The following is a 19,454-nucleotide window of genomic DNA, read 5'->3' as shown; positions in this document are numbered from 1 at the left end:
CTTCTCCATCCTCGCATTGTTTGCAGCATCCTCTCCCTCTTCTATTTGTTGACATGTCTCGCTGTTCCATCGAAGAGTGTTTCCAACCCCTGTATTTGAACCATCGTTGAGGTGATGGTGGCCCATACAGGACACATTGGGAACTTTTCCAAGGAAGGTCAAGTTAGTTTCCTTAGGAGTCAGTTCATCCGGCTTGATGATTCCCCCTCCTCCTAGACTGTTCACATAGTATTGCTGAGTAGGCCAGGGTGTTGTGTTCTTCTCCTAGATCTGCCCCCTGGCTGTTAATCAAACCTGTCTCACGTAAAGAATACAACTTCTCAGCCTCACTCTACAAGTGTGTTCTGTTCTTCCCTTTCCTTGCCACACCCCAGTAGAGTGCCTTCATGTGCTTTGACCACCACTCCCGATTGGTCATCATATGCCCTTGTCAATATCAGTTTTATCATTAAACTTTATGGCGGATTCCTCCTGCTCCCATCGACCTTGGAAAAGAGAGAGAGAGAGAGAGAGAGGAAAAAAAAAAGAACGAGGTGTGCTATGGTCTGATTTTATGGATTCGAGAAACTTCCATAATGTGGCAACCCTCCGAGGCCAGTTGCCAACGATTCCAACTTGGGAACGGCTCGACACCTTCGCAACGCTGGACTATATTTTCATCTCACATTCCTTAATATCTTTCGTGGAAACCTACGAGGTCCTCAGAACTCAAGCCAGTGACCATAATCTTTTGTCAATGACTTTTGAGTCAGTTAATATTCCAAGAGAAATGTATCCATTTGACGTGGAGGTATCGCGCAAGTCCTCAGGAAAAAAACTAACAGCAGCAAACATTAAGGAGATTTCGCAGAAATTTGACAACGAAGAAAAAACCACTGCATATGCGCAAAACAGGCCAAACTATATTCCATTTCTTGTGAATTATAGAAAAGCGCAAAGAAACCTTCCTTCCTCAAACGAAAATAGGGCACACAAATATGATCAGCAAGTGGTTTTGAGAAGAAGAGAAGTTCGTAAATTGAGGCGTCTGGCTAGAGTTTCCGGCAATATTGAGTATGAAGCAATTGCTATAGCAGCCGCAAAAACATACAAAACATGGCTAAAGCAACATAAAGGAGTCATGTATCAGAATGACGCTGAACAAATGCTAAAAACGCTGACGTCAAAAAACTCTAGAAATTTTTGGGCGCTGATTAAAAACAAAAGCCGAGAGACAACAAATCAGATCGCAAATGTAATATCGGAGTCGAGCTGGACAACTTTTTTGTAGCCCAGTTCGCAGCCATACCTGAAACTACTGGAAGCTTTACACCTCCTATAAAGTCAACATGGGTTCACCTTGCAGATCAACAAGAAATTCTGGCTACCATATTGAAGCTGAAGACATCTAGGGCACCGGGGCCAGATGGTCTAACCAATATGGATCTAAAACAACATCCTCAGGAATGGGCAGACTTGATAACAAAAATATTCAATCAATGCCAGACTAAGAAACAAATTCCCAAAACATGGACGGAAGCATTGATAGTGCCCGTCTTTAAAAAGGGAAATAGAGAAAATCCAGCGAACTACCGTCCTATAGCCCTCTTGGACATTATGGGCAAGATATTCGCAACCCTTTTACTTACCAGATTCCATCGATGGGCAAGAACTGCGCCCTGTTATGATGAACTGCAAACGGGCTTTGTAAAAAACGCAAGTACGAGTATCAACATTATGATATTAAATATCATAAAAGAAAATGTGAAAAACGGTGCCCCAAAAGTTTTCATAGCGTTTATAGATTTAACGCAAGCGTTTGACAAAATCAGTCGACGGAAGCTATGGTTAAAATTATCAAATTGGAACTGCCCGGGAGAAATCCTAGAACCGATCATTGCTCTCCATACAGACACAAAATTGAGAGTTTGTCTAAATAGACAAGGCATGCTGACCGAACAATTCCCATCGGAACGTGGCGTGAAGCAAGGATGTCCTCTCGCCCCGGCACTTTTCATCGCGTTTTTGGGGGACTTTCAATATACTCAACCAGCGGTAAGAGCTTTTCCACCAAGAGTAGGAAACACCGTAATATCTAGACTACTCTACGCGGACGATCTGATCCTAATAGATCAGACCCAAATAGGGCTCCAGCGCCAACTAGACAACTTGGCAAAGTATATTGAGCGTAATGATCTGGAAATAAACATCACCAAATCTAAAATCCTGATTATGGGGAAAAACAAATCGTCCATCAGTGAGCGCTGGTTTTTGAATAAAAAGAAGATTGAAATTGTAACCTCCATAAAATATTTGGGAATAATGCTTGACGACACACGCTCAGAAAAGGCTATTCACTTGGCCTTATGGTCAAAAATAAAAACATTAACTACCCAGACGAAGCTTGTAGATCGGAAATTTGGAAAATTTTCTTTATTGCATGCGATCCAATTTTACAAACAAAAGGTAGTCCCTGCGATGACTTACGCTATGGACGCGGCACTACATTTCCAAGATTCAACATGGTCTAAATTAGAAGGATATTTGTGGAAAACAGTTTTGGGTCGTCCAAAATCAACGTCAATTACAGCTATTAGACGTGAACTGGGCTTACTATCGCTGAAAGCGGCTGTGAAACAAAGCCAGTTAAGACTACTGCGAAAAATCATCTCACCAGACGCCCTACCATTAGTCAAGGCCATTCGCAGGGAACTTACTCAAGGCCACTGCCCCGCCTTGAACAAATGGGAGCAAGAACTGCAAAAAAATCTGGCAGAGTTAGCTTGTACGCCAGAGGACTTAATGTTAAATCCTGAGAAGATAAAGAAAAAAATAGCTCAAGAAGACTGGATTCAAACTTGTGAATCAGCAATGGCAAACAAACTACTTGCCCACTTACCGCCGACAACAAATAAGCTCACTTTGCCACTGAACTATTGTATTAAATTTCCTGATAAGAGACTGCAGAAAACATTTATGAAAATAAGACTGAATCTATTTTTAACCCAAGAAATTAAAGCCATTCGGACAAAAACGTTGTCAAAAATGTGCAGACTGTGCCCAGAATCACAAGAAGTAGAAACTGTAAGACATTTAGTCCTAAACTGCACGAAAACAGCACATCTGCGAGAAGCTTTTCTGCTACCCCTAATGCAAAATACATCTCTGCGTGAGGAGGACACATGGTGGTGTCGCCTGGTAGCAGGTGAAAAGACCAAATGGTCCACTGCAGCAGTAAAGATGTTGGAGGCATCAATCAAACTAGCAACAGAGACTGGCAGTCCATGCAGCACCGTCTAGCAGAAATTTTATTTCTTTTGTCCTTCTGGCTGACTTTTTTTCTTTCTTTCTTCCAAATTCTATTTAGTCTCAACTCTTGTCGTGTAACATTTCATATGTGTGCATCAAATTTGTGAGTTGTGATTTCTTGTAAAAATCAAATTTTGTTTTGATTATACACAAGTAAAGAAAAAAAAAAAAATATATATATATATATATATCCCTGCCAGGGGTCAAATCCTCCTTGAGCGATCTTACTGTTGCTCCCTGCCAGGGGTCAAATCCTCCCTGAGCGATCTTACTGTTGCTTGAATGTTCTTTTCATCGTGTACTTTGTTGCAACATGCGCCCCTCCACCTCTGCACTCCTCAGTGCTATCATGAACCCCAACCCCCACTTCGCCCATTGCCACCTTGTGGCCCTGCACGACCTGCCCATTGCTGCCACGTGGGAAGTACTCCTCCTAGGGCGTCAACTACCCCACCTCCTCCCGTGCAAAATGATACACAACTTATGAGTTTAGGCTTAGGAATGTTGGTGCATTCCCCAATACTGGCAACTCGGTGGCTATATGCTTTGCAGAAAATCACACCAAGCTATGGCCTCCTGTTTATTCTTGAGAGCAACAGTCATGACTTCATGACATGAACCCACAGAAGTCCCCTGTATTCATTGTGACCTCACAGTGTTCTTTGGATGCTTGACTGTCAATAGCAGAGAAACGGCAGGTTAGCCTCTGGTTTGTGAACTGACATTCCTCCTGGAAAGTATTCTGAATTTGTGAAATAAACTGAGCTCGTTTTCGCAGACGTTGGAGGGGAAGGCTAAACATGAGAAAGCGAACGGTAGGCAGGTTGTCATTATGGATTCAGAAAACCATATTTTAAATGCCATATGTTCTTATTTGCCCGAAATATTTTGTATTCACTGTGCGATAGAGCGACTATTTGTGTAGCCTTGACTCGTTTGCTGTTTTATTTTGCCACTTCAGGTGAAGCAAGTGGAGTCTGGTAGTGTCCACTTCAGTTTCTCGCTTCGGTCGGAGGAACACCTCGGTACTGCAGCCGATTCTAAGGAAAGAACCCACGAAACATCCGAGAAGTCCAAGAAAGTGCCCACAGTAGCTTTCTGTAAGTGTTTCCTTCAATTTCACATCAGCATAGATAACATATTGTGCCCAGGGCTCCTCCTACATAACTGAGATCTTAATAAGTGGGCATTAATGCAGGGAATTTCAGCATGGGCGTTGAGTCTAAGCATCACGGCATTTTCTATACATTTTACAATGTGTCGGAGATAGACACTATATAGAAGAAATGTGTGATTTAACGAATGCATTTGTAACTGCTAGCTGTGTCATTTTGTTCAGTGCCTGTACGTGATGATTCGTTTGCACACAAAGTGCACGGACCAGCCTATTTGCGCTGCTGATATATTTTTTATTTTATTATTGTTGTTTTTCGATACAAAAGATCTTTACAACAGTCTTTAAAATTATTTTATACAGTGACATTAATTACTTTTAAAAGCAACATACCAGCTAAAATAAAAACCAACTAATACATGCAAAGGAAAACTACTATAGCAGTAATAATTTACACATCACTCCTTGGAATCATAGTGCTATCAGAAGCATGATTTGCCACATCACAACACATTAGCACCTATTCCGATATGATATGGAATACTATGAATGAGTTAAAATCGATAATTCCCCAATCTGGGTAAGGAATAATTCTTATACTTTCATTCTTTTGCTTAATATATTATCATCTCATCCGCCGATCCCACTAGGCAGACTTTCTTACAACTTAAGTTCATTTCAATGACATCTAATAAATGGCCAAATCAATGATCAAAGGAATTCTAAACCCCCACATACATTGTATCCAGAACATTTCACATTTATAACCAGTTGTTTCATTTAGGTATTTCGTCAAGTTACTTTGCCGTTCTTTTGCGAAAAAAACACAATATACCACAAGATGTTTCAATGTTTCTTTTTGTAGATTTTTACAGAATCTACATCCATCTACTGCTAAAGCTAAACTGTTATGTCGGGGAGTTTCTCCCGGGGTCGGCTGGGCCTTCCGCGGACCTCCGGGCTGGGAGGCCCCAACTCCACCCGTGTTTCCCAAAAAATGAGTATGAGACACACACAAGAAGCCAGGTGGTTCTGCTGTTTATTGTACAACGGCAGGGATGGGTCTAGGATCGTAAGCTCCGTCCAGACTCTCGAAATTCGTGGGACTCGCAGGCCCCTTTTTGCCTCAGTATGATGCGCTACTTGCGTCACCTGGGAAAGTTAGCGAAAAACCTATCGCCACTCTGGATTGGTTCCTCGAGTGGTAGGGTTAGTATAGCATACATATAGAGAACGTTGTTATTGGTTTAGTGTCAGTCAGGTGGTATACTTGGGTTGTCCCTTCTATTAGATACTTGAAAATTGTTACACGAAGACCCCTAATGATTGGCTAATGTTAGTGGCGTCAGTGATGAGTGCCCCCATGTTTTGATTGGTCCACTCGCGAGCTCTCCCGCCTGGGACCATCGTTGTTCCCAGCTCGCGGTGTACCTGTCATTTGCAACAATATGTAACTATGTGTTCATGCAGACAATGCGTGGATTTGCTCATAGGCCTGAGAGCAGACCATTCCCATCGCTGTAGGTGTCCATTGGGTCATTTCATTGTTGCAGCCTGTGTCCCAGACGTGGGACCCAGGCGACTTCTCCCTCGTGGGTCTGGCACCTTGTCAGGTTTGGTTTGGTCACGTGAGGAAAGACCGTGGCTGAGGCAGAATTCTGCACATTTAAAGTTGTATTTGCCTCTGCGTGCCTGGGTTTGCTTACAGGTGTGACCTTGGCGTCGGCTGGTAGCATACGAGCTGCAACATCGCTCCCTTGGCTGTCAGCTCTCGCTGGGCTCGTTCTGCATGGTCAGCACTTGAACTCTTGCTCGTTCAGTGTCCATGGCGGCTCTTGCTTGCGGCCTACTTGGGCCTGGTTAATAGGTGGGGATGTGTAATGAACGGCACTTATGTTGCGGTGTCACATGGCTTCATAGGCATTATCATGTCTTCGTTGTATTTTCATCACAATGCAAGGTTCGGGGGGAAGCGTCAGCAAGCATGTAAACGAGTGCTTTGTGCGTCTTGCGTTTCTGCATTTCGGAGAACCTATGTGAAAAATAATAAAGATGCGCGTCAGTGGGTGTATCCGTCACCTACGTCATAGCACTGAGTATGTTCTTCGTGTGGATTGGTGTGGGAGTGTCCAGTGTGCATGGTTGCACGTGTGTTCTTGACAGTTGGCTAGGTCGTCATGGCATCTCTAACAATGTAGGTGCTTGTTGTTGAGGGCTTAGTCAAGTTCATCCATGCCGCAGGTGTCGGCTTGGGTAGGGCAGGCTGGTGGGCACATCCGTATGTTCTTGAACCAGGGTATTTGGTCGTCTGGTAGATAGACAAATTCATCTTGTGGCGGGTGTCTGGGCCGCGATCCTCTGGGCCAGGGTCGCAAGGAGATTGGGGGGGGGAGTCTTTTCTCCCATTCTCCCACTTCAGTTAGACCATTTCTTGATGGGCTCTAGTGTTGGAAAGAGGTTAAATTTAAACCTCATATAAAGGGTGGGAATTTTATACCCAGGACACTGTCTAAGATATGGCAATAAGGGTATCTGTTTGTAACAAAATTTTGCATACTCTTTTAATGAGGTATATGACCCAATTTTATCCAAATTCACTGCCCAGTCATATTGCATTAACTTCAACTTGACGACTTGAGGACGTTTTATTAAATCGTCACTGTCCATTGCTAACAATTCTAGCTTTTCTTCACAACTTTTTCCTGCCTCAACCACCGATGTTGGGACACCCTTCTTTAACATGTTTCCAAAATCTTCATAAATGGAATTTGGAAATGGATCTAACATTTTTGCATGGGAAGAGAGCTTACGCCATAGATATTTAGTGACCAAGGATGTAAGTCCCAATTCATGTTTAATGACGGAATTAGGGAGCGATGTAGGTAAATGTAGTACTTTCTTCCATACTTTACCTTGGATTTTATTAAGCATGTGACCAATTTCCAAGCAGCACAGGTCTAATCCATATATAATGATTGCTTCTACTTTAAGAGTGTAGAAGTCACTCAAAGGCATCAAAGAGAAATGGCAAACTTTTGAGTAGATTAGTTTCATAGAGATTTCTACCTGCCATTTGTCGATCGAATCCGAGTTATTCAAATTATACCCCAAATAAATCATACCCAAAGCATGTGGAATCGGCAATCCATTGATGTTCCATTGATATCTAATGATCTTTCTCTTATTTGTGAACACCAAGATATGTGATTTCTTTGGGTTTAGCTGCAAATTGCGATTCTCACAAAATTCTACTAGGCGTTCTAGTTTATTTTGGAGCCCAAAAGGCGTAAGATCAGATAATGTCAAATCATCCGCGAAGGCCAACCAGTCCAAACGGAGATCGCCCAGTTTAATCGCAAAAGAATTACAAGTTGACCAAAGTGTAGCGATCTCAGATAAATACAGGTTAAACAATGTGGCTGCAAGGTTACAGCCTTGCTTTACTCCTATATAGGTGGAAATAGGAGGTGTTAAAGAGCCTACCTTGTCGATCTTAATCCTGTAATTTGTGTTGGTATGTAGCATTATAATCATTGCTATAAGATATAGTGGAATTAGAAGATCTTGCATTATTTGCCATAATAACTGTCTGATTACAGAATCAAATGCCCCAGATATGTCCACTAGAGCCATGTAATTAGGTCCATGTCCTTTCTTCCTAGTGGATTTTAATAGATGTGCCAACAGGGTTGCATTCAATTTTGTGCCCATTCCTTTACGGAAGCCAGTTTGATACCGTGAGATGATTTTATGTTTTGTGATGAAAGCATTTAGATCTTTTAATATTAAAGCAGCAAAAATCTTTGCTGAGACATCAATTAACGCTATGGGTCTAAAGTTGGTGGGGTCGTTCAGCGGACCCTTTTTGTGTAATGGTATTACAATCGCGGTTACCCACGACTGGGGCACTTTCTTAGAATGGAATACACATTCCAACCGCCTTAATATGATTTTTGCCTATAGCAACGGGTCATCTTTCATGACACACGGTGGAATGCCAGCTGGCCCAGCAGCCTTAGAGGGTTTTAATTTCGCTATTATGAGAATGTCATTCAAATCCCAGGGACATTTCACTGGAAGCCTAGTAACCATATCCAAGGTTTGTAACCCACTGAATTTCTGTGGCAAAGCATACTTGTTCTTATAAAATTCACTCCAGGCTTCGCCGCTTACTGCAGAGCATAAAGCCGGCTTTCCTTTTAAGAGAGGATCTTTCAGTATTAACCAAATTTCTCTGGAGTTTTTTTCGATTAAATTCAGGATCATTTTTTGATTAGTTTCGATAAATTTGCCAATCTTCACTTGTTTAACATCATTTTTATAGCTTGTAAGATTTTTTTTTTCTGAATCGCATAACCACATGTCTCATTAGATGATTTGAGTAGATTACGAATTTCGTTATTTTTTTGTTTTTTCCTTAATGCAATTTCCACATTATAACTGATCTTATAGTTATTCTGCTTAACCATTAGTCGTTGCTTTGCCAAGTTATCAATATGACCACGTATCATGCACTCATTCTTCCTTTCCCAGGCAGTAAGGACGGCCCTAGACATCATTTCTGCATTTATTTTTACAGTGTCTCTATTGACCAAATAATTTAGTTGCCTGTATAGGTTGGTATTCCACCTGATGGAAAGTGCTTTTCGGTCTATCTCCATCAAAGACAATGCCGGCATGGCTTCATACATCGGTAAGTTACAAGACAACTGACACTCCAATATGCAGCGATCACTTAGGTGTGATTGTATAATATTGGAGCTTGTTGTAAATGCAACTAATGACTCCGAGATCACCAGATAGTCAATCGTTGAAAATTTCATCCCACAAGACCAAGTGTATGTATGATCTTTTTGCACGAAAGATACTACATGCATATCCCATTCATTAAAGAAGTTTCTCCATAATTGCCCCCTTTCAAAGGCTGATATTTCGTACAGGTTGGTCACTGTGTCCGTCCCCACCAGTTTTGTGTTAAGATTCAAATTAAAATCTCCACCCATAATGATTTGTGCATTTGGAGCGTCTATTGCAACCTGTAGGAATACAGAGTTCACTTTTTCAATGATCGTCTCTACAGATATTATCATTGGATTCCAATACATTCCAAGTAATATCATGTGAGAATGCAATCGAGCTTTTGTTGTCACTTCTACAACTAATATATCTGAGGCAGAATAAACTTGACACACCTTAGCAAAATAAAAATGTCTCACAAAAATGGCAAGACCACCGGATGGATGCCCTTGTGTACCTCTTGTCGCATGAGCACAAAAGGCCACATAGCCTTCTAAATAAATATCTTGGGTTGCCATGGTTTCCTGTAATATAATTATTGCTGGTAATTGGGCAAGTGCAGTATTCTGAAACCATTGCTCAAGGTTGTTAAATCCACAGCAATTCCAAGAATTTATAACCACTACATTATTTTATTGTTTTTCTTTAGCTGGAGTATCAACATTTAGTGTTTTCATGAGTGGTTCAAGCCATGCCAGGCTTGTGGCAATTTGGGCAAATGTTTCAGATTGTATTCTGATTTTTTCTTGCAAAGATGCAAACTGAGTATCACGATCTTCTGTGACATTATTATATTGTGGCACTGAGGGCTGATATTCCACAAAAAGAGTAGCATTTTCCAACGAGTTATACATAGATAACTCATGACCGAGCAATTGAAAATCTTTTATGTGTTGCCATATTAAAGTAGCAATAATAGTGTTTTGATATTTACATAACATCCGACCATTGGACACATACGGTAAACGAATCCAGTCAATGTCATTAGAGACTAAATTGTGCAATGCTGGTATTTGATGGAACACTTTAATCAGCAATGCTCGATTTAGATTGGGTTTGTCTACTTTCATTGGATCCAACGTCCAACCCATTACCAATTTCATTTCAGGTCCCAAAGCATTGTAATATGTCCATCTATCAGCTCCCTCTCCATCCAAAGACGAAGTGGGTGCCATAGACTGCCATTTTTGCTGTACCACTGAGACCCCCTGCATAGCCTGCGAATTAACAAGCTCAGCCTCCTGAATACATGCAACATCGTTCTCATCCTGGCTTGTTTGTTTGGGAATACTTCTATTCATTAATGTGTTCGGGACACATGGATTAGCGAGCGCGTCCGCCACATTTTGTGGGTTTTGGGCTAAAGAAGTAATTTTTTAATCAATTTTTTCAAAAAAGCGCTGTAACTGCGTTTGTATGAGAATGGGGGTCGATAACACATTATCCTCTTTTACAGTTTCCGCATTTTGTTTCATGGCCCCATCTTCAAGAATTTTTTTGTATTCTTCTCTACGCTTGATGGAACAATATTTATTGGCGTAGCCTCAGTTATTCCCAGTACAGCTTGACTTTCAATGTTAAGTTGCGTTATGTCAATGTTAATTTCATCCTTTAATGTGCTGTTATTATTATTATTTTTTGCTTTTTTTCTATCTGTTGCACCATCAACATTGACTTTTTATTTTTTTCCTTTTTGCTTTGTGTTGTGTTGGACACTAATTGAGTGGAAGAACTTTGCGAAACAGCATTTTTTTGCCTTTTCAGAGCTTTCGCATGTAATTTTTTAGCTGTGCAAGACATGAAGAAGGTACTCTGATTTCCATTGCCTGCCTTAGCTAAGGTGTCAATACAAGCATGTCCCTTCTGTGCAAAATCTGTATTTAGATCAATCAGATCTGTAAGCGCAGAGGGACTATCAGGAGTAAGTTTTGATGGAAAGAGATTTAACTCTTCGTCTGTGGTGAGGACCTCAGCCATCCTCTCTTCCGATATTAAGTTTGCTGCGAAAATTATCTTTTCTAGGGCCAATATTCTTTCGTGTTGGAGTTTAGCAATCTCCGCATATGGTGGAATCTGATATGAGTTCTCGGCCTTAGTGCCGTTCATTGTGTTAATTTCCATAAGGTCAACTTTTTCTATGTTATCAGTTTGAGAAGCTTTAGAGTTTACCTCATGTATCTTTTCAGCATTTATTGCAATTCCTGTTTCTGCCAACATTTGGACATGGTTACGTTTATCACTCAAATGTTGCTTAGCCCAGAATGTGCCATTTTTCCTGTGCCATCAAATAACCCTCTATTTTACTCCGTCTCGAGTTGATCTCTGACGTTGCAAGACTCGGAGCACCAATCGACCCATGTGTGTATTCATGCCCCTTATCAAGCAAGTTCAGGATCCTGGTCAAGACCGGGAAATTCTGTAGTTCTTGAAGGTTTAAATCCACTAGGGTCTCTTCTAGTGGAAATAACGGTAATGATGAGTTGGGTTGTCGGGGATTTTCTAGACTTTGCTTCGATGGTATTGGGTCAAAGCCCAGTACAGGTGAGTGCAGGTAGGTTATGTCAGAAGGATTGTATCGCATCTCATGTGAAGGTGAGCTAGCGGATTGTTTTAAGTCCTTTGTCTCCCACACTCTGTCATTTTTTCTCGTTTCTTTTAGCTGATGCAGATTTTCCGCAATAGCTGCATGAAAGTGTACTTGCTCCCTGATGCCCCGTGAGCCTGCAGCAGGGGTTGACGGCCATTTGATAGTCGTGTTCTACTGTGAAGTTCCGCAAGGACAACTGGAGCAACTAATGAAGTATCTATAGTTGGCATATTACATTCATCATTTGCCACTTCCAATAGTGAACTGTCAGTAATAGTAATATTATATATCGGGTTCAGTGGGTAAGCTATCCCATCCTGCCCCTCCCTATGGATTTGTGCTACAATATTCTCCTTGTTTTCACTTTGTGGCATTTTTAATTTTTCTAGCTCAGGTGACCTTAAAGCGACTCCATTTGTGTTCAATGGTGCCTTCGATGGTAGACTGTCGCTCAGGTTCCTGATCATGCCTTTCCCCTTTTTTTTATTTGATTTACAGTTTCGTGAGGGGACTCTTCATCTGACATGTTCCCTTCAGAAAGCATTGATGGAGATCCATTTAGGCATCTCTTACCATTGGGCAATTTTTTTACCATGCTGAACGATTAAGCACCACCAACTCCACCCAAACCAACTCAAAGTTGTCACACGGTATGCCAAGAGATACTACACCTTCTCGTTCAACAAAACTAGTAGGCAAGGAGTAAGAAACCAATGCCACAGTGCACCCTGTCGCACCCCGCGCCGCGCACCGCGAACAGCAAACAGTACTTGGCAGGTACTTGGTGCGTGGCGCGGGTGCGCCAGAATGCAGCTATTTGGCGAGGCTCGGGTGATGTCACTCGTCACAGGGGGCGGGACCACCACCGGCAGGAAACGCCTTCAATAACAGAGAGAGAGAGAGAGAGAGAGAGAGAGAGAGAGAGAGAGAGGTAATTAGGGACTTGTGGCTAAGGTTTAGCAACCACAAGTACACAACTAAGTGTGCACAGTCCGTGAAGCACACAACTTGTGTAGCACACAAGTTCGATAAAGTCAACTCAATAGGGAGCACAAGACAAAGAGTCACCTCACAGTCAGGCACGCTGGTGTTACCAGCCAAGACGTCCTCCGGGGAGAAAAACGCTCACTGCAGCATGCTCCGTTTCGTCAAGGCTGCAAGGCAAGGCAACGGCAGCAATAAATCAAAGGAATAAGAGGCAGAGAGGCAGCGACAGCAAACAGTACTTGGCAGGTGCTGATATTAGAATCGCGTATGGCAGCCCTCTTCCCCCGCCCCACCGCATGCACTCGGCTCACAAATCTTCACAGCCTTCGCAACGATCGTGCCCCGCTTGGGCAATGCTGCAAACTGTCTCCTTGGTGCCTCACGCCTCGGTTTTTTTGCTAGTCTGTTCGGATTGCAGCTAAAGCCAGCCCCAGGGCTTTAAGTGGGCCGGGGCCTGCCAGGGCCGGGCCCCGGCAGGCTCTGAAATTTCGTTTTGAGGCGGGGCCCTGCCGGGACCCACTAATCTCCCCTGGCAGCCCTGACCACTACACGAAAAGGCATTTTTTTCTACAGCCTGAAGCTCTCGCTCTTGTGCGAGAGCTTCAGGCTTCAGAAAAAAATGCCTTTCAGCCATAATGGTGGCGCCGCACCTGCGAGGCATCCCTTTAATCAAGTGATGCACGTGGGCCGGCGCCACCATTATGGAGAAAACGTGAGGCAGCTGGAAGCAGAGGCCTTGCTTTCTAAATACTGAGGCTCCCGCGGATTCGCGGGAGTTTCAGTCTTTAGGAAAAAGGCCTCTGCTTCCAGTGGCCTCACCCTTTCAGCCTTAATGGTGACGCTCCTCCTCCCCAGCTGGCGAGGGGCAGCACCACCATTAAGGCTGAATAGGCGAGGCGCTGTCCCCTGCCAGGCAAGCCTATACAAAATAAATGCAGAGATCAGCAGCCTCTCCTCCATAGCAGAGAGGGTGCTAATCTCTACAAAAGGCTGCCTGGCAGGGGTGCCAGTAGCCCATTGAGCCGGGGCTCATCGAGGGGGCGTGGCCTAACGGGCCATCAAGACCCCCGTTGTTAGGCCACGCCCACTCGATGAGCCCCGGCTCGATTTGTAGTGCCACTTAAGGCACTGGCCAGCCCCATCTTTTAGCTGCTAGGAGCATTGCCAGGGTTTCCTGTGTCTGGCGTGTGCCCTTCCGAGCTCCCAGCACCAGGCATTCCCTCTGGATCCCAGGCAATCGCCCTGTTAAATATGTATGCTGATGCTCCCGTAACTGCCCTCGGAGCCACGTGCGACGGAAAATTGGAGCACAGAATCCATCCGATCTGCAGAGTCTCGGCGGCAGTGAGGTGCTCTGAGCACGATTGGGCGATCCGGGTTGCTGCTACGGGCCTTCATGTGCGCGAACATAGGAAGACAAGGACTTGTCTCAGCAACCAGGGCAATGGGGGATGAGGGGACACAGGGTTCCTTTCTCTTCCCTTCTTTGGACCTGGTTCCTGCTCCACTAGAGGACGGGGGTGAGGGGGATCTTAGACTTGGTTGCTGCTCCACTAATTGGGGGCTAGACCTGGTTAATGCTCCACTAGATGACGGCGGGGCGGGGCGAGGGGGATTTTAGGCTTGGTTGCTGGCCCCCTAAGTGGGGGCTAGACCTGGTTAATGCTCCATTGGAGGATGGGGGGGGGGTCTTAGGCTTGGTTGCTGCTCCACTAAGTGGGTTTAGACCTGGTTGCTGCTCCACTAGAGGACGGGGGCCAAGGGGGATGTTAGGCTTGGTTGCTGGCCCACTAAGTGGGGTTAGACCTGGTTGCTGCTCCACTAGCGAATGGGGGGGTAAGGGGGATCTTAGGCTTGGTTGCTGGCCCACTAAGTGGGGGTTAGACCTGGTTGCTGCTCCATTGGAGGATGGGGGGGTGTTTTAGGCTTGGTTGCTGTTCCACTAAGTGGGGGTTAGACCTGGTTGCTGCTCCACTAGATGGCGTGGGCGGGGGGCAAGGGGGATCTTGGGCTTGGTCGCTCGGCCACTAAGTGGGGGATAGACCTGGTTGTTGCTCCATTGGAGTATGGGGGTGAGGGGGATTTTAGGCTTGGTTGCTGCTCCCCTAAGTGGGGATTAGACCTGGTTGCTGCTCCACTAGATGACGGGGGGGCAAGGGGGATCTTAGGCTTGGTTGCTGGCCCACTAAGTGGGGGTTAGACCTGGTTGCTGCTCCATTGGAGGACAGGGGGGTCTTAGGCTTGGTTGCTCCTCCACTAAGTGGGTTTAGACCTGGTTGCCGCTCCACTAAGTGGGGATTAGACCTGGTTGCTGCTCCACTAGAGGACGGGGGGGCAAGGGGGATCTTAGGCTTGGTTGCCGCTCCACTAAGTGGGGGTTGGACCTGGTTGCTGCTCCACTGGAGGACGGGGGGGGTTACGGGGGAGTGGGTCATAGGCTTGGTTGCCGCTCCACTAAGTGGGGTTAGACCTGGTTGCCGCTCCACTAGAGGACAGGGGCCAAGGGGGATCTTAGGCTTGGTTGCTGGCCCACTAAGTGGGGGTTAGACCTGGTTGCTGCTCCATTGGAGGATGGGGGGGTGTCTTAGGCTTGGTTGCTGCTCCACTAAGTGGTGGTTAGACCTGGTTGCTGCTCCACTAGATGAAGGGGGGCAACGGGGATCTTAGGCTTGGTTGCTGGCCCACTAAGTGGGGCTAGACCTGGTTGCTGCTCCACTAGATGACGGGGAGGCAAGGGGGATCTTAGGCCTGGTTGCTGGCCCACTAAGTGGGGGTTAGACCTGGTTGCTGCTCCATTGGTGGACAGGGGTGAGGGGGATCTTAGGCTTGGTTGCTGCTCCCCTAAGTGGGGATTAGACCTGGCTGCTGCTCCACTAGAGGACGGGGGGGGCAAGGGGGATCTTAGGCTTGGTTGCCGCTCCACTAAGTGGGGGTTAGACCTGGTTGCTGCTCCACTGGAGGACGGGGGGGTTACGGGGGAGTGGGTCATAGGCTTGGTTGCCGCTCCACTAAGTGGGGTTAGACCTGGTTGCCGCTCCACTAGAGGACAGGGGCCAAGGGGGATCTTAGGCTTCGTTGCTGGCCCACTAAGTGGAGGTTAGACCTGGTTGCTGCTCCATTGGAGGATGGGGGGTGTCTTAGGCTTGGTTGCTGCTCCACTAAGTGGTGGTTAGACCTGGTTGCTGCTCCACTAGATGAAGGGGGCAACGGGGATCTTAGGCTTGGTTGCTGGCCCACTAAGTGGGGTTAGACCTGGTTGCTGCTCCACTAGATGACGGGGAGGCAAGGGGGATCTTAGGCCTGGTTGCTGGCCCACTAAGTGGGGGTTAGACCTGGTTGCTGCTCCATTGGTGGACAGGGGTGAGGGGGATCTTAGGCTTGGTTGCTGCTCCCCTAAGTGGGGATTAGACCTGGCTGCTGCTCCACTAGAGGACGGGGGGCAAGGGGGATCTTAGGCTTGGTTGCCGCTCCACTAAGTGGGGGTTAGACCTGGTTGCTGCTCCACTGGAAGACAGGGGGTTCACGGGGGAGTGGGCCATAGGCTTGGTTGCCGCTCCACTAAGTGGGGTTAGACCTGGTTGCCGCTCCACTAGAAGATGGGGGCCAAGGGGGATCTTAGGCCTGGTTGCTGGCCCACTAAGTGGGGTTAGACCTGGTTGCTGCTCCACTGGAGGACGGGGGGGTTACGGGGGAGTGGGTCATAGGCTTGGTTGCCGCTCCACTAAGTGGGGTTAGACCTGGTTGCCGCTCCACTAGAGGACAGGGGCCAAGGGGGATCTTAGGCTTGGTTGCTGGCCCACTAAGTGGGGGTAAGACCTGGTTGCTGCTCCATTGGAGGATGGGGGGTGTCTTAGGCTTGGTTGCTGCTCCACTAAGTGGTGGTTAGACCTGGTTGCTGCTCCACTAGATGAAGGGGGGCAACGGGGATCTTAGGCTTGGTTGCTGGCCCACTAAGTGGGGTTAGACCTGGTTGCTGCTCCACTAGATGACGGGGAGGCAAGGGGGATCTTAGGCCTGGTTGCTGGCCCACTAAGTGGGGGTTAGACCTGGTTGCTGCTCCATTGGTGGACAGGGGTGAGGGGGATCTTAGGCTTGGTTGCTGCTCCCCTAAGTGGGGATTAGACCTGGCTGCTGCTCCACTAGAGGACGGGGGGCAAGGGGGATCTTAGGCTTGGTTGCCGCTCCACTAAGTGGGGGTTAGACCTGGTTGCTGCTCCACTGGAAGACAGGGGGTTCACGGGGGAGTGGGCCATAGGCTTGGTTGCCGCTCCACTAAGTGGGGTTAGACCTGGTTGCCGCTCCACTAGAAGATGGGGGCCAAGGGGGATCTTAGGCCTGGTTGCTGGCCCACTAAGTGGGGTTAGACCTGGTTGCTGCTCCACTAGAGGACGGGGGGCAAGGGTGATCTTAGGCTTGGTTGCCGCTCCACTAAGTGGGGGTTAGACCTGGTTGCTGCTCCACTAGAAGATGGGGGCAAGGGGGATCTTAGGCTTGGTTGCTGGCTCACTTAGTGGGGGTTAGACCTGGTTGCCGCTCCACTGGAGGACGGGGGGTTCACGGGGAAGTGGGTTATAGGCTTGGTTGCCGCTCCACTAAGTGGGGTTAGACCTCGTTGCCGCTCCACTAGAGGACGGGGGCAAGGGGATCTTAGGATTGTGTGGTGAAGTAAGGTTCTGGAGACTGCAGGTAAGTTGGCCGACACTTTATTGTCCAAGTCCTGCACCTTCACCAAAACACTATGATCGTAGGGGACACGAAGAACAAGACAGGAAGGGGAAAACCTGGCCTTGCCCCACACCCCACTTACACTCTCTCTAACTGCTAAGCCCAACCGTCACCCATGGAACACAACTCCCACATTCCAATACACGATGACACCACCACATTCCAACCATGACACCTCCACGCTCCCAGCTTGAGCCTAAGCCCACAATACAACAGATTGGTTGCTGCTCCAGTAAGTGGGGGTTAGACCTGGTTGCTGATCAACTGGAGGACAGGGAGGGGGGGGTTGAGGATGGGGGAGGGGTCTTAGGCTTGGTTGCTGCTCCACTAAGTGGGTTTAGACCTGGTTGCCGCTCCACTATTTGGGGACTAGACCTGGTTTCTGCTCCACTAGAGGACGGGGGGGGGCCTTAGGATTGGTTTCTGGCCCACTGAGTGGGGTTAGACCTGGTTGCTGCTCCACTGGAGGACGGGGTGGAGGGGTCTTAGGCTTGGTTGCTGCTCCACTGAGTGGGTTTAGACCTGGTTGCCGCTCTTCTGAGGGCAGTTGATGGCTACAACCTAGTCCCCTACTGCCATTAAACGCTTAGTACCAGGTGGTTTTTACAGCGAATTGCCCTTTTTAGCGTCAGGACTGGTACAGCACCTGATGATTCCCGGGGAGGCTTCCTTCTAGTAGTACGGGCAAGGGGGTGTAGCGGCTAAGAGTGGAGAGGAGGAACTTCTCTGAAACCCAGCGAATTACATTTTACCCCTATTATTTCACAACCAAGAGGACATCTGGCCTCTCACCCGGTACCCTTTCCACCTCCCTGCTCCCACCAAAAAGAAATCGACCCAGGGTTTGACCAGTCCGCCTCTATATGTCATCACTGCTTCCGCCGCCGAAGGGTTGGAGGGGGCGATCAATTGTGCATACAATTTTTTGAATGTCCATTGCTTGAGACAACTCGGGGAAATCAATTCATATTTCAAGTTTGATTGCACAAAATGGTTTTCAGAAGCATTGCTTCGTGTTGATGTACACTATATTTTTAATGCTGAACACATGTTTAGTAGCAATGCGGTTTTTGTCGTTATTACTTTACTGTTTCTGTCATTATCAATGTATCTCTATTAACAACCCATCGGTCTTGTTTAACTCATTAATATATCCTGGTCTGTAGAGCATTGTAGCACAATTCTAATCTAGTAAATTGTTATGAATTGTGTTTTTTCAAGTTAATTGCAAATATTGCATCCACCACCAGGGGGCAGCAGAGCACTGTCATGCACGTGCTCGTTCAACGAATTCGTACAAGATGCTGTTTGTTCCGAAATGTTAAGTTGTCTCAAGAGGAACGCCTCGATAATGGTCCCTCCAAAATATTAGCTGGTTTGTGATGTGGCCAGTGTATATCACGTTTATCAGTTTGTTCACAGAGTTATTTTGTTAGCAAACAATACGTTGCTTGCAGAGGGCCGGCTGCACGCACCTGAAACGCAAGTCCACACGCGGAGCTACGTGTGTAACTATGACATTTCCACGTAAAACCACTGGCAAAGGGGCGTTTCGTCATGCAGAAAGTAACGCTAATCAGTGACTGATGATGCTTTCACCTGGACTAATCAGAGTAGAATAAGGTTAACAACGATTTTAACAAAGGGTCAGAGGAACAGCAGTATTGGGAGGCGACGGTTTCCTAGGCCTGCGCACTTAAACCCTATTGGACCACGGTGGGTCACTATTGCAGGCCATGAATCGTAATGATGTCAAGTTATTTTTTGGTGCGGAACGACAGTGCATCAAGCAGGAAATCAATTAATCAGATGCCAGGAGTAGAGAAAGTGCCAACGCAAACCACAGGAATCATCATCACACAGCCTTGACCCCGGTGACATCAAAAGAAGTGATGTCAAATGTTAATTGTTTTCACAATAAGGGGGTCCTTTTCAAAGATCTGCTAATGGCGTGCA

General features: G+C 46.3%; 1 protein-coding gene across 1 annotated transcript in view; it reads left to right on the top strand.

Annotated features, from left to right (window-relative positions):
• Positions 1 to 19,454, top strand: part of NPHP4 (nephrocystin 4) — a 1,060,260-nt gene that overhangs the window by 390,283 nt on the left and 650,523 nt on the right. The window contains exon 11 of the mRNA XM_069610268.1: positions 4,250 to 4,388. Coding sequence (XP_069466369.1) covers positions 4,250 to 4,388 — 139 coding nt within the window. The remainder of the gene's footprint in view (positions 1 to 4,249; positions 4,389 to 19,454) is intronic.

This window comes from Ambystoma mexicanum, chromosome 8 (assembly GCF_040938575.1).
Source record: "Ambystoma mexicanum isolate Mex_15411 chromosome 8, UKY_AmexF1_1, whole genome shotgun sequence".
In the NCBI taxonomy this organism is placed as follows: Eukaryota; Metazoa; Chordata; class Amphibia; order Caudata; family Ambystomatidae; genus Ambystoma; species Ambystoma mexicanum.
The sequence above is the reverse complement of the archived record's forward strand: the minus strand, read 5'-3'. Positions and strand labels throughout refer to the sequence as shown.